General features: G+C 37.0%; 1 protein-coding gene across 1 annotated transcript in view; it reads left to right on the top strand.

Moving 5' to 3' along the window:
* The window catches only part of tenm2b (teneurin transmembrane protein 2b), a 349,866-nt gene that overhangs the window by 153,233 nt on the left and 182,071 nt on the right, over positions 1-14,562 (top strand). The window contains exon 5 of the mRNA XM_082140873.1: positions 4,044-4,319. Coding sequence (XP_081996999.1) covers positions 4,044-4,319 — 276 coding nt within the window. The remainder of the gene's footprint in view (positions 1-4,043; positions 4,320-14,562) is intronic.

The raw sequence follows: 14,562 nt of genomic DNA, 5'->3' as shown, positions 1-14,562 counted from the left end.
CACACTGTACCTGTTTTTTTCCTCTTGACTGCGATGAACATGCTGCATTCCACACACATAGCAGCTGCTGTCTTAACAGTTGCTGTGCAAATGAAAGGCAAACAAAAGAAAGCAGAGGGATTAATAATAAAGGTGGCATAGCAAAGGGATGCAATGCTCTGATGTCACCACATGCATTTAAAGAGGAAAGCGAGTCGGAGGAGCTATCATGAATAAGAGACCCAGATGAGAAAACAGCCGTTAGACAGTCAGCTCAAGCACGGAGCAATACACAACAAAATGACCCAAATGGCCCACGCTGGGGCTAGAGGAATTGGAGGAAGCTCTCTTTTCCACAGCAGCTATATTCTCTAACAGTGCAGTCAGGCGGACTGACATTATTCAGGGTATGCTGACTGCATCCTCTGTACCCTGATGGTATTGATCTCTGGAGATGGAAAGCGTGACTGCTTGGCTTCACAAAAAAGAAAGAAGTGCAACATAGACAATAATGCTCGAAGACCAAAGCATAAGGGATGGAATTTAGAAAGGTCGGAGGATATATTGAAATTGGCTGACATTTATGAAGTAATATAGGCTTCATTGAACCGCCTTCTAGCCTTTTTAGAAAGCATCATTTACACCATGAATGTCTGACTTCTCTGTGAGAGAGGATTTGTTTCTCCAGCAGGAAATGAGAAAAAGGCCCATCCACACATGCTGGTATTCAGTACAACAGCATGCAAATGTGCTTAATTATATTCTTTCTTTATTTCTTTCTTTCTTTCTTTCTTTCTTTCTTTCTTTCTTTCTTTCTTTCTTTCTTTCTTTCTTTCTTTCTTGCTTTCTTGCTTTCTTGCTTTCTTGCTTTCCAGCCGATTCCATTTCATTAAGGCCTGTCTTGTTGTGTTTAGAAGCTCTGTAAATGTTTCTCTTTGTGAGATATGGTTAGAGGTTAAAGAGAACTTTACGCATATCTGCCAGCCTGCATGGAGACTTGACTCCAAAGACACCAGCATCTTCAAATACCTGTTTGCTGCTCTACAGGGTTTTTATTTTATTAAATTTTTTCACAGCTGGCCTTTTAATACAATTTATTTCTTTGACAGAAACTTTCCTTAATAAGCCTTTGGGACCTATTTTAACGATCTAAGTGCATGGTCTAAAGCGCAAGCCGCAAGTTCACTTAGGACATGTCTGAATCCACGTTTGCTAGTTTAACAATGGGAAAAATGGTCAGCGCGCTAGGTGCATGGTCTAAAAGGGTTTTCTCTATTCTCATAATGAGTAATGGGTGTGTTTTGGGATTTACGTGCGTTTAAACCAATCAGAGTCTCATCTCCCATTCCCTTTAAATGCCAGTTGCACTCGTGCCATGGCAGATTCGCTATTTACATGACGGAATTTGATAGTGGAAAGATTGAAGCCGTCTCCAGAGCGCAAACAGAACTGCTCGTGAGCGAGGTAAAAGTGCGCAAGCAGATCATCTACGGGACAAGCCGGATTCCACCATATCTTTATGTACACAATAATAATCTTTTACAATTTTAATCCTTTTATTTTAAATATTTGGCATGTTTGTGTGCTGCTGTGCATCCCTGTGTGTTCAATAAGCAGAGTGTACGCACGTTGTGGACCCGCCTATAGGCGCAAATGCATTTGCTATTTAAACAACGTGGCGCAGGACGTGAAAATGATAACTGCGTCGGACTGAAACTAGCAAAAAACACAGCTTGGCGCTGCATTGCGCCGGGTGTAAGATAGGGCCCTTTATCTGACTGGGTTCTTCTGTGCTCTAAATTACAAATCTTTTGACAGGTCGACAAACTCTATTAATTTTTAGCAAAATATTAGTTGTTTTCATGTCTTTTGCAAGACATTGCACCATTTCATGCTTTTCATCTTCAGAAAGATCTTTCTTCCTCCCTATATTGCATGAGAACTGTGACTTGCTTAATAATGTGGAACAACTTCTTTAAGTAGGTTTTCCATTCACCTAGGACCTGGAAAACTATTTAACAAACCTGTCTGAGATTGATACCAGTTATCTAAAAAGATATGAGCATCCATCCATCCATCCATCCATCCATCCATTGATTTTTAGCTTTTTTTACCTGCAGATTATGTTCAGCCAAATCTACCTGTATTATCTGAATATTAACAGCAAACATGTGTTCACCCTGCAAGAACAACTGATATGTGCTGATAGTTCTCACCATACACTTAGGACTTGAGAAACCATTGTCTTTGCTCTGTGCTCTGAAGATGTGAACATTTCAAATCATTGGGGTTTTGAAACAGCATGTATCTTGTTTTTCGTATCCTGTAATGTTTTGATGGGATCTCACAAGTTTTAGCAGGCTGTGTTAACATTTGCATCTCCATCACAGCAGGACTCTTTGTCAATCAGGGCGTGTCTGAGGCCTGAAAAGAGATGATTGAAGTGAAAAGAGATTTTTTCCGAAATGCTTCACTGTACCTGACGGCATGTGAAAAATTCTATGTTGCCATGGTAACCCCTCCCTCAACAAATGACCTTGCCACTCTCTCGGATTTTAGCACCTGGTGAAAAAGGATATTCACTTTAATGTCCAGGGTGTATGAGCAAAAGGGGGAAATTGTGTCTAAACAGACAAGGCGCTGGAGGAGGCTGAGTTTTTGGCCTTTTTTTCTTTATAAAGTGTGTCTTCTGGGATATTTTTTTTCTAGAATGCCTTCTGGCTGTTCAGTTAGACACTATCTCAAATTTACACCTTGGAAGATTTTTCCCTTTGGAATAGACACACAACAGCGGGGAGGCAGAGAACTCCACATGACTTTTCCACACATAAAAACAGCCAGGGAGTTTCTGCTATATGGAGCGGGTTTGTTGTGCACAATGCAACTTTTGCATTGTGTTGCGGGTGATGTTATTAGATGATGGAGGGACATTTTGTTCTTACAGCTTACGTGGAGCTGGCCCCGATTGCCGTTGGTTACTACGTTTCAGGTATGCACTGCATAGGTATGTCTTGGTGCAGGATGAGACTCCACCCCCCAACACCACCTGCTCCTATTTAAATCCTTGTGTGCCCTCTATTCTGTTTACTCGACCCTCATTAAATATTGTGTCGTGCAAACGTATTATGTGGATGTGGACTGTGCTTTCCCCCCATATTTGAGCAAAATGCAAATGTTCAATAGGTTGTTTTTGCAAAATATTCCTCCAACCTGCTGAGTAGTAGGATGCAATGCACAATCAGCTTAATGTTTTTTGCTGCTTATGAAATTATTATTAAAGATGGGTGGTTTCCTGCTTTGCATCACTCTAATGTAACAGTGAGTCATTATTTTGAAGTCATTAATGGCTGTGATTTTATGCAGTGCACATATTTGTGGATCTTCCTAATTCATGAATATTCCTGTCCTTTTAATGTTTATCTCATTAATGCATAGTCTTTCCCTCATTAATTCATATGTAAATGAACTGAATTCATATGTCTGTTGTATATATCTATTGTTTTATATATACTATAAGTTTGGACATGTTGAAACTTTTAAAAGATTTTTTTTTAAATTCTTCTAAGGGGCCGGGCACACACACACACACACACACACACACACACACACACACACACACACACACACACACACACACACACACACACACACACACACACACACACACACACACACACACACACACACACACACACACACACACACACACACACACATTTCATTCCATAGATTTCCTATGCTTTGAATTGAAATGGTTAGCATAGTGATACATTTGTTCTTATAGCTGTAAAAACAGCCAGTAGTCTTTATCCCACCTTAATATAATTTAAATTCATTCCTTTCACAGCTTTACTGAATGAAGATGACTGGGACAATACAGAGCTTAAATTAATTTACACACTAAAATGAAGACTTGCTAGAATGAAGATTGTGTTGTCATTATGTAATTTAGCAAAGCCAGTTCTTAGTCAGAATCATCCAACTCGTTTAGGAGTCAGAGATGCCTTGCAGCCACACACACTTTCTTCTTTTTTATTTATTTAATACTTGTATTCTCATTACAGGGAGCTTCGCATTGGCTGATCTTGGCATGTGTGAGCCTCCACCGTCATCCAGTGTATATTGTTCCAATATGAGCCTGCTGCAGGACAGATACGCTCTGAGCGCCGGATCCGACGCCGACTCAGACCCTGAGGGGGTCATGACCCCTGAGCGCGCCGTCCAGCTGTGGAGTGGGCAGCCACTTAAGTCCCGCCGCAGCTCTTGCCTGTCCAGTCCTGACCACTCGGTTCTCACTCTCACCGACTCTGAAAACGAACACAAGACTGATGAAGAATCAGGTAGGAGAGAGAGAAAAACACTTGAAAACAAATGAAGAGACAAATGAAAAGACACTGATGATTAGAGATGTATCAGAAGGGTAGTGCATCTAAATTAAGTGGAAAATCTGTAATTTGGTTAGACATTAGTTACAACAATGAATGCCGGTTCAGTGAGACATCTAAATGAAATGTTTTCATTGCTCATTCCCCAAAGACCTTCAGTTTTTTTGGGAGTTGAAACTGAGCTTATTGAATCATTGAATAAGGACTATTTATATGATTCTCAACATAGAGGCGTCAATATGTGTAAAGCCAGTGCATTTTCTGAAGACTGTATTCACTGCGTTGGTGAGATCAAAGCGATTTACAGACCAAAGAGGAATAATTCCAATGCCTGCGATCTCAAGTGGCGACTTTATTGCCAGCACGTCTAACTTGCCAATGACAAGTACCACTTTATGCATTTACGGGGTCATATTTATAAAATGCTCTTCGCTGAATGTTAAACTGACACAGTTGTAGTTTCTTCTTTTCAAATTACAAGCACCAGACATTAGTGTGTGAATTCAGAGACATCTGTATGGATGTATTATTGGTGAAGCTACAACTGTATGTCTGTTATCAGTCTCATCAGAAAGATAATTGAAAACTAGACACTAGACACTAAACTCAATGAAAAACTTATCTCAATATCATTGTTCATTTTACATTTAATTTTGTTTTAGGGCTTAGTCGTAGTTTTTGTCTTTTGATGGAAATGTCTTGTAAATTACGTCCATTATACATGTACTGAAATTACATAATTGTAGTTGATAAAAATAATATATTTAGTTAACAATGCAAAACGACAAACACGCATATTTAAAAAACGCATAAACATTTATTAACACACTACCGTTCACAGTTTGGGGTCAAGAAATGAATGTTTTTTCACCAAGGACACATTCAATTGATCAAAAGTGACAGTAAAGACATTTATAATGTTACAAAAGTTAGAAAATATATGCTGTTCTTTTGAACTTTCATTTCATTAATGAATTTGAAAAAAAAGATATTAAGCAACACAACTGTTTTCAATATTGATCCTAATAAGAAATGTTTTTTTAAATATATATTTTTTATTTTTTTAAATAATATTTTATAATGTAACTGTTTTATGGTATTTTGATAAAATAAATGAAGCCTTGGTGAGCAGAAGAGACTTCAAAAACATTAAAAATGTTTTTGCAAATAATTTAAAAAAAAATGTTTTTCAAATAATATTTTACAATGTAACTGTTTTATGGTATTTTGATAAAATAAATGAAGCCTTGGTGAGCAGAAGAGACTTCAAAAACATTAAAAAGTAATAAAGTAATATTCACCCCAAACCTTTGTGCGGTAGTGTGTGAAAACTGTTTTTGTAAAGATATGGACTGAAATAAAAGCAGTATACGATAGTAAAATACTAAAGTACACAGAGACAACAACAGTACACAGATAGTTAAATAAAAAATAAATAAAAAAGATATATGAATAAGATACACATATGTTTATATAATATATAAATAAACATAAATAGACACATTTGTATGTACAGGTGTTTTGCTGTATATACAGCAGAGTAGAATAGAATTGACAGGGATTTAAATAAAAAAGGTAGGTTATTGTCAAATAAATATAAGTGATATTGCACATATTTATCATTGCACAGTTGAATGATACAGTTCATGAGAGAGATTGCCTGGGGGAAGAAACTTTTCTTGTGCCTGGCTGTTCTGGTGCTCAGTGCTCTGTAGCGCCGACCAGACCGCAACAGTTCAAAGAGGAAGTGGCCTGGATGTGAGGGATCCAGAGTGATTTTGCCAGCTCTTTTACTCACTCTGGATGTATACAGTTCTTGGAGGGTGGGCAGGAGAGCACTAATAATCCTCTCAGCAGTTCGAACCGTCCTCTGTAGTCTTCTGATGTCTGATTTTGTAGCTGAGTCAAACCAGTCAGTTATGGAAGTGCAGAGGACAGACTCAATGACTGCAGAGTAGAAGTGCATCAGCAGCTCCTGTGGCAGGTTGAACTTCTTCAGTTGGCGAAGGAAGTGCAGCCTCTGCTGGGCCTTTTTTTGCAATAGAGCAAATATGATTGACCCACTTCAGAGATGGCGATGCACAGGAACCTGAATGACTCCATTACTTCAACATTGCTGTTCATGATGGTGAGTGGTTGTAATGCTGGGGTGTTTCTCCTAAAGTCAACAGTCATCTCCACTGTTTTGAGCGTGTTCAGCTCCAGGTTGTTGTGACTGCACCAGACAGCCAGCTGTTCAACCTCCTGCCTACAGTATATGCAGACTCGTCACCATTGTGCATGAGGCTGATGGTGGTAGTTCAAACTTCAAAAGTTTGACAGAATGGTCTTTGGCAGTGCAGTCGTTGGCGTTGCTGTTGGAGAAGAGCAGTGAGGAGAGCACACATCCCTGGAGGGCGCCAGTGTTGATTGTGCAGGTGTTGGATGTGAATTTCCCCAGTCTCACTAGCTGTTGTCTCTTTGTCAGAAAGCTGGTGATCCACTGACAAATAGAGCTTTTGAACAGAGAACTGGGTTAACTTGAGTTCTGGGATGATGGTGTTGAAGGCTGAGCTGAAGTCCACAAACAGAATCCTTGCATAAGTCTCTAGTTTGTCCAGGTGTTGCAGGATATATTGCAGTCCCATGTTGACCGCATCATCCACTGACCTGTTCGCTCGATAAGCAAACTGTATTCACACTGAGTTACATATTCTTGCACATAACTGATGTTTACCCGTGCATTTCCTATACAAATATAAATTGTATTGTTAGATTTATCTTTTGGATACAGATTATTGATCATATATATGTATATATATATATATATATATATATATATATATATATATATATATATTATTGAATGATTTTGAGTGAGATAATTAACCTGCTAGCAAAGCAGTTCAGTTTACTGGTGTTCAGCTTTTGCAGCTGAAGAGTGGCAAAACATATTTTAAGTGGATTATTAGAATCAGTTCTCTGAATTTAAATGACATTTTTTTGTTCTTTTAATTGAATTTTTATTATCATCATAATAAGTCAGCGATATCAAAGATAGGGCGAAATGAAAAAGTAAACTTTTTGGTTAGTGTTTGGAAACAGAACTGCACATTCTCCAAAATCCTGAGATTAAAGGTAACACGCTACGGAAAGGCTTTTATTGCACGCAGAAAAGAAAAAGAAAAGAAAAACAGACCAAACAGAGGAAGCAAATGGAGCAAAGTGTTTAGGGAGGAGATGTGAAACTCCAGGGGGTACTAACAAACAAAGAAGCAAGGTTTCCTTGTTGAGGTGAGCAAATGTGAAGAAAAGGGAAGTACAGTAGATCTAGAGGGGCTGAAAACAGGCAGTCATCTTTCAAAGCCGGCCCAGCTCCATTCCTGGACATCAAGGCCACCACATGCAGTAATGGAAGCAGGTTGTGCAAAGGAAAGGCACAATGTGGGATTTATGATACCTGCGGCGAGACGCAATAAGCACCAGGTGCGTCTCATCACGCATTGCCAGCAGTGTTCCAGTTTTGTTTCCCTTCTTCCTATTGTGAGCCTTCACATGTGCTTGTGGGATGAGGGACAGGATGATGATGATGATGATGTTGGAAAGGGGAGCTCATGGGTATTGATTATCTCTCACACAGTCAGAGAATTTAACATAGAAAATGGACATTTGCAAAAATAGGGTTCAAATTGGTGTTCAGTGACTTAAAGCAATACATCTTGTGTTCTTTGAAGTGAGAACTAAAAATATATAAAATAACTGGATGTTGCTAGTGGTTGTTATTAGCTATTTCTACACTGTAAAAAAAATTTTGCTGCGATTTATTTATCACAACTTAAAATCCAACATTGTTTCAACTTTAAAGGGATACTCCACTGAAAAATGAAAATTCTGTCATCATATACTCACCCTCATGTTGTTTCAAACCTGTATGAATTTCTTTCTTTTGCTGAACAGAAAGGAAGATATCTACTGTAGAAGAATGTGAGTAACCAGACAGTTTTAGATACCATTGACTTCCATAGTAGGAAAAAAATATACTATGGAAGTCAATGGTATCTAAAACTGTCTGGTTAAAAAGTCCCTTTAAAAAGTATGTGTTCATGCTTGACTTAAAATATTAAGTTTAGTTAACTTTAGTTTATATTTAAGGATATTTAAGTTATCTCAACAAATTTTAAGTTGTTATAACTAAATCGCAGCCACATTTTTTACAGTGTATTCTATTCTATTCTATTCTATTCTATTCTATTCTATTCTATTCTATTCTATTCTATTCTATTCTATTCTATTCTATTCTATTCTATTCTTTTATTGAACAGTTTGGGGCACTAAGACACTTTTATATTTTCTGAAAGAAGATTCTCACACTCACCAAAACGGTAATATTGTGAAATATTATTGCAATTTAAAATAACTGTTTTCTGATCTGCTGATTTGGTGCTCAAGAAACATTATTATTATCAGTGTTGAAAACAGTTGCTGCTTATTGTAGTGTGAAACATTATAAATGTCTTTTAGTGTCATGTTTGATTAATTTGTAACACTTTACAATGTTTCATTAGTTAACTTTAGTTAATGTAACAGTATTTATTGATCTTTATTAATGTTAGTTAATAAAAATCCAGCTTTGTTAGTTTAGTTCACAGTGCATTAACTAATGTTAACAAATACAACTTTTGATTTTAACAATGTATTACTAAATGTTGAAATTAACTTTAATATACATAAATACATGCTGTAGAAGTATTTTTCATTCTTAATTCATGTTAACTAAAGTAGTTAACTAATGTTAACTAATGAAACCTTATTGTAAAGTGTAAATAATTAATTGAATGCATATTTGCTGAATAAAAGTATCAAGTTCATCAAAAAACAAAACAAAACAAAACAAAAGATCATAGTGACCCCAAACTTTACAACGTTAGTGTCCTAAATTTTGGTGACAAGGTTGCAAAATTATAAATATATATAAAAATACATTAAAATATTTAAAATATTATAATTCAGTTCAATTCCATTTATTTCTTGAGCACATGACAGCAACAAAAGAGACCAAAGTGCTGTACAATAATAAAAAAAATAACCGTAAGATAACAGATAAAAGGAAAAAGAGAAGAACAAAACAAGACTAATACAATTAATTAAAAGCCAATGAAAAGAGAAATGTTTTAAGACTAGATTAGAATGCAGATAAAGTAGAAGCAGCCCTAATGTACTGTAGTCTGGAAGACTGTTCCATAAAGTGGGACCAGCCACAGAAAAAGCTCTATCACTCTGACACTTTAAGCGAATTCTTGGAATTTGTAGTAAGTTTTGATCTTCAGACCTTAGGCTTCGTGAGAGATTATAGGGGCAGAGTAAGTTAGACAGATAGCTCTGCATTTGATTATGTAAAGATTCATAGACAAGTAATATGATTTTAAACTCAATTCTATAATTACCATGGCAACCAATGTAAATCTGGCAGAAGGGGTGTGATATGCGTACATTTTTTACATCCTTTCAGAAATCGTGCAGCTGCATTTTGAACCACTTGTAAATAAGAAATTTGAGACTTAGATATACAATAGTAGATGGAGTTGCAATAATCCAGCCTAGTTGTAAAAAAAGCATGGATTGCAACTTCCAGAGACTTCTCAGATAGTAACGGCTTAATTTTAGTAAGCAAGCGGAGATGAAAGAAACTAGAACCTATCACAGAGTTAATTTGTTTATTAAACTTAAGAGAATTGTTAAACTTCACACCCTTTCCTCACAAAAGAAGACACAAAAGTTTATAGATAACCAATATCGATCTTGTCACTTCCCGGAGAAACAGAGGGGCCAAAAACCATTACCTCTGTTTTACCTGAAATTCAAAAAAAGGAAGTTTTTATAGAAAGCCAATATTTAACCTCATCCAAACAGGCAAATATAAAGTTTAAAGCACTTTGATAGTGCCGAGCCAAGGGCAGGTACATTTGCCTATTGTCAGCGTAGCAATGAAACAAAACCCCATGATTCCTAAAAATAGAATGGGAACCCAGGATAATTATTATATGTACAATTATATTTAAAATAAATTATTTTTATTTTTATTTGTAGATCATTATTATAGATTGACCTCCTGCAGTAGACAGAGAATATTTTATGACAGTTAATCACACCCCTTCTATTACAATTTTTTAGAGTTTCAAGCCCTGTACCATCTTTTGTGGAAAGTTCCAGTGGCTGCTATACACCCCTAGGGACTTTTCATAGGATCTTCTGTGTGTCTATGAAGGGACTTCTTGTCTTTTTGTTTGGAATGGTGGTTGATTTCTCCACCACTGAAAACCTCTCGAGACTGCAGCGAAAGACTCAAACCCTGAAGACATTGAAAACAGTAAAAAGCTATTTTGACAAGTTCAACTCCTCCATTGCTTTTGCCCTGTCTTTCAAATAAGCGTGGACAATGTGAACAACGTGGACAGTTTCCAAAACAGAGAACATTTTTTTATTATCCCATATGCATTTGAGACATACACTGCTGAACTCAGTCACTTATCTTCACCTTCCTCACAGAACGAATCACCATATACACACGGTTTCCCACTTAATCAAACTTCTTTTACTGCCATAATTAAATCTTTTCTCGATGGTCCACACCCTCTCAGATGGCTGCTTCTCTGAATAATCTTCATCTAGACAAGAGCATCTGCTTTGTGTGCAGCTGTGTTTGTAATTAGCACACAAGCACCAAAATTACGCGTTTTCGCAGCCACCTGCTGTCCAAATCCAGCGTCTTACATTCTTGGTGACATGGGTTCTTTTGTTCAGGTAATGGACACCTGAGTGACATCGTGCATTTAAAAAAAAAAGTTTGGCTTGAAGCAGTTTTGGCCTGTGGGCGGCGTCGGTGGCCGTGTTGCCGCTGTGACAGACATTCACCAGAGCGTCGGCGTGCGCACACGCTGGGAACAGCGTGACGTTCTCAGAAGAATCTTTCACATTGTTTCCACCGCTGCTATGAGCCATGCAGTCTTCAAACAACCTTGTGGCGGCCCACTGATCTTTGTTTTTCTCTTTCTTCTCTGTTCTGAACTTCTCTTTCAGTGCCACGGGCAGAAATTGAATCCCTTTCCCTTAAACTCTACCCCTACCGAGACTGAAGACCACGTCAAGTCTGTGTGGGTTATTTTAATGCCCCACGTTTGAGAAAAGAAGTTTCTCCATTTGTGTGTGTAGTTGTGTTCATTGAAATAAACCCAGCAACACAGCAGGGCGCAGACCACTAATGAATTTCCACTGTGGGAGCTAATTAATAGGGACGACAAGAGCTGGATTTGATCAAGAGAATGCTGGGTGACAAGCTGCAGAAGTGAGTCCTGAGGCATCTTGTTCAGCCACCATTTGCTTGAAGAGCGTGGCATGATGATATGATAAAGACGGCACCTTCAGGCAACACTTACACTCATTACCACTCGCTTTTATTGCCATTCACGGGTCAACTCTCTTGCTCGCCAGCGCCGAAGAAATGCCCTGCCGCCATTCCCGGGCTCCCTATCCCAAGTGTCCTCGCTCAGATCTGCCCGTCTTCAGTTGTTTGCTGAGCCTTGGTTACTTTTACAGACGCTGGGTTCATGTCCCTGGCAGGTTACAGCTAAATGATTAGAGAAGGAGTGCTCATTAAAATACCACAGTTAGCCCGTGGTGCTGTTTGCACTCTTTTAAGTTCTTGTGGTGAACTGTCACACAGGCCATTAACGAGTCTATGGACACAAACTTCAGCTCTCGGGAGTCATTGCGCGTGTTACTGTATGAGAAGTTGTAGCATTATCAACTGTGAAATGGAAAAACAAAGTTTGGCCAAAGATGATTGCATAATATGAGCATGCGGATTAATCCTCATTCATGCATGAATTATTAAATCACAAAGGGAAAAGTGTTTCTGTTTACTTTAAATCTTTATATCATTCATTTGCATTGCTCTCTGTTGCGTTATTTCTACACGATCTAAGCAACAATGTTTAAAGTTGGGGGGAAAAAAATAATATACTCAATATACAATGCCCTAAAAGTATGTACTTTTTATGAAGAAAGAGTGTATGAGTGTGTAGCAAAATAGTAGGCAAGCTTTGGGACATACAGTACTACTTTGTCATAATCAGTGCTGCTTAGTGCTTACAAATTGTAGTCGGTTACTGATTCCAAATTGCATGACAAAAATTGTAGTTAGTAACAATCCATTACATTACACATATTAGGTAATATGATCTGACTACTTTCTGATTACTTTTAAATTACTTTTGACCTAAATCATTTATCACTTTGAATTAAATAGAATAATATTGTACCATTAAAAAAAAAACCAAGAGAATATATATATAATTTATTACATTCTTTATCAACAACATGCATTAAACATTGCATTAAGTCAGGGTTTCCCAGAATGGGGTTCATGATGGAACTGCAGGAGGTTTGTGAGTTTAATGAAAAGCTAATAATTAAATAAATCATAAAAATTTAAAATGAAAATAACTCATTTTAAAATAATACAACTTTTAATAAAAATGTGTTTTAAAGACAAAAGCCTTCCAATTACATAGCAATGCATGGTTAAACGACTTACAGCTTGACAATTCAAATAGTAATTAATGTGTTCCACAGGAGTTGATTCAATATACAATGCTGAAATGTTGAGAAAGCACTCCTTAAATGTGAAATGATCTCTATAAATGGAATGCAGTGGGCAAATGATGCTTTGTTGCCTCTCAATTTTCCATGTAATTATAGCCACCTGACTAGTGGCTGGTTTGTGTGTGCGATTTTACAAAATTAGAAGACTTTCTAAACGTATATAAGCAGTAGGCTTTTTAAGAAAGGAAAAATTAAAACATGGAAAAGAAGAATAAGGAGAATCAATAAATCATGAATGATTTACTGCCATTGTGTGAATAATATGCAATCTGGAATCAATAAAAAAGTAACTTTAGTCTGATTACAAGTATTTTAAAACATAAAATAATCTAATTACAAGTACTTCATTTTTGTAATCTGATTATGTAATCCGGATTACATGTACCGTAATCAGTTACTACCCAGCACTAGTCGTAATTGTGTTCTGTCAATTAATAACTTGCATCCTGTCACCCTTTAAACTGCAGCTGTCAATCATCTTGTCACAGTTAAAATCCTCCACATTAAATTTCATTTAATTTCCTACCGTATCTGAGAGAAATGTTGTAGCAGGTTTATCTGCCAGTTGTGTGTTTGTATGATGATGCATTTAAAGGTTAATGACCAAATGTATCTTTATACAAGTCTGTGTTGTTGCAGATGAAATAATGTGGATAACATTGAAGTTAGATACTGACTATTAATCACTCAAACCCCTTAACCGATGTTCTCACACATCCGCCATGTTTGTCGTTTTTTAAAACACGTTTTAGTTGTGTTTGTAGTTCTAATCAAATCCTTGTCCAATGCAATGGGTTGTGGGTAATATTAGCCGTTAGACTGTGCACGGATCTGCACTTTGGATTCTAACCGGAAATAGTAGACCATTCGGGTATCTTTAGAATACTTATTTCAACATACTATGATTTGGGACACACTAATTCTAATTTCAAATGCTATTTAGAATGGATAGTATGCGAATTGGGAAGCAGCACATGACATGTAAACCTGTTTTGGTTGAAAACATCACACCCTGAATGGTTAAAATGGCTTTTTAAGGTCTGTCCACTGTAGAGACATACAATTAAAACAGAAAATTAGTGTTGAATTCATTAGGCAAAGAGGATCATCTGTTAATTTCCAGTAGATTTCTGGCACACACAATTGAAGTGTCAGTATAAAGAGCATGAAGATTATCTACAATTATGAAAATTTGGTAGTCTGGATTTTCACATTTTCTGCTCATTTTCATGTTAGTGGCAGAAATAAAAATGTTCTGTGAATGTCCAACATAATTTCTTGAATCGAAAAGGGAAGTGAAGACTGAAACTGAAGACAGCTAGTGTTTTAATGAACACCCCAATCCAAATATGCCTAGTAACAGGTATGTCGACAACTACAAGTTTTAAATACTTATTGTAGAGCTTTGGTTTCCATGACAACAGGTGAAACCCATTGCAAGGAGTGTTTTTTTGGAAAGGTCAGTGATGAGTTTGTGTGTGCTGTGTCTGATTTTTCTTTCTTTCTTTTTTTTGGGGGGGGTTGTGTGCAAAAGTGAGTTTGTATGTTTTGGGGAAAC

The sequence above is a fragment of the Leuciscus leuciscus genome, assembly GCF_965113295.1.
Source record: "Leuciscus leuciscus genome assembly, chromosome: 16".
NCBI classification, from domain to species: Eukaryota; Metazoa; Chordata; class Actinopteri; order Cypriniformes; family Leuciscidae; genus Leuciscus; species Leuciscus leuciscus.
The sequence above is the reverse complement of the archived record's forward strand: the minus strand, read 5'-3'. Positions and strand labels throughout refer to the sequence as shown.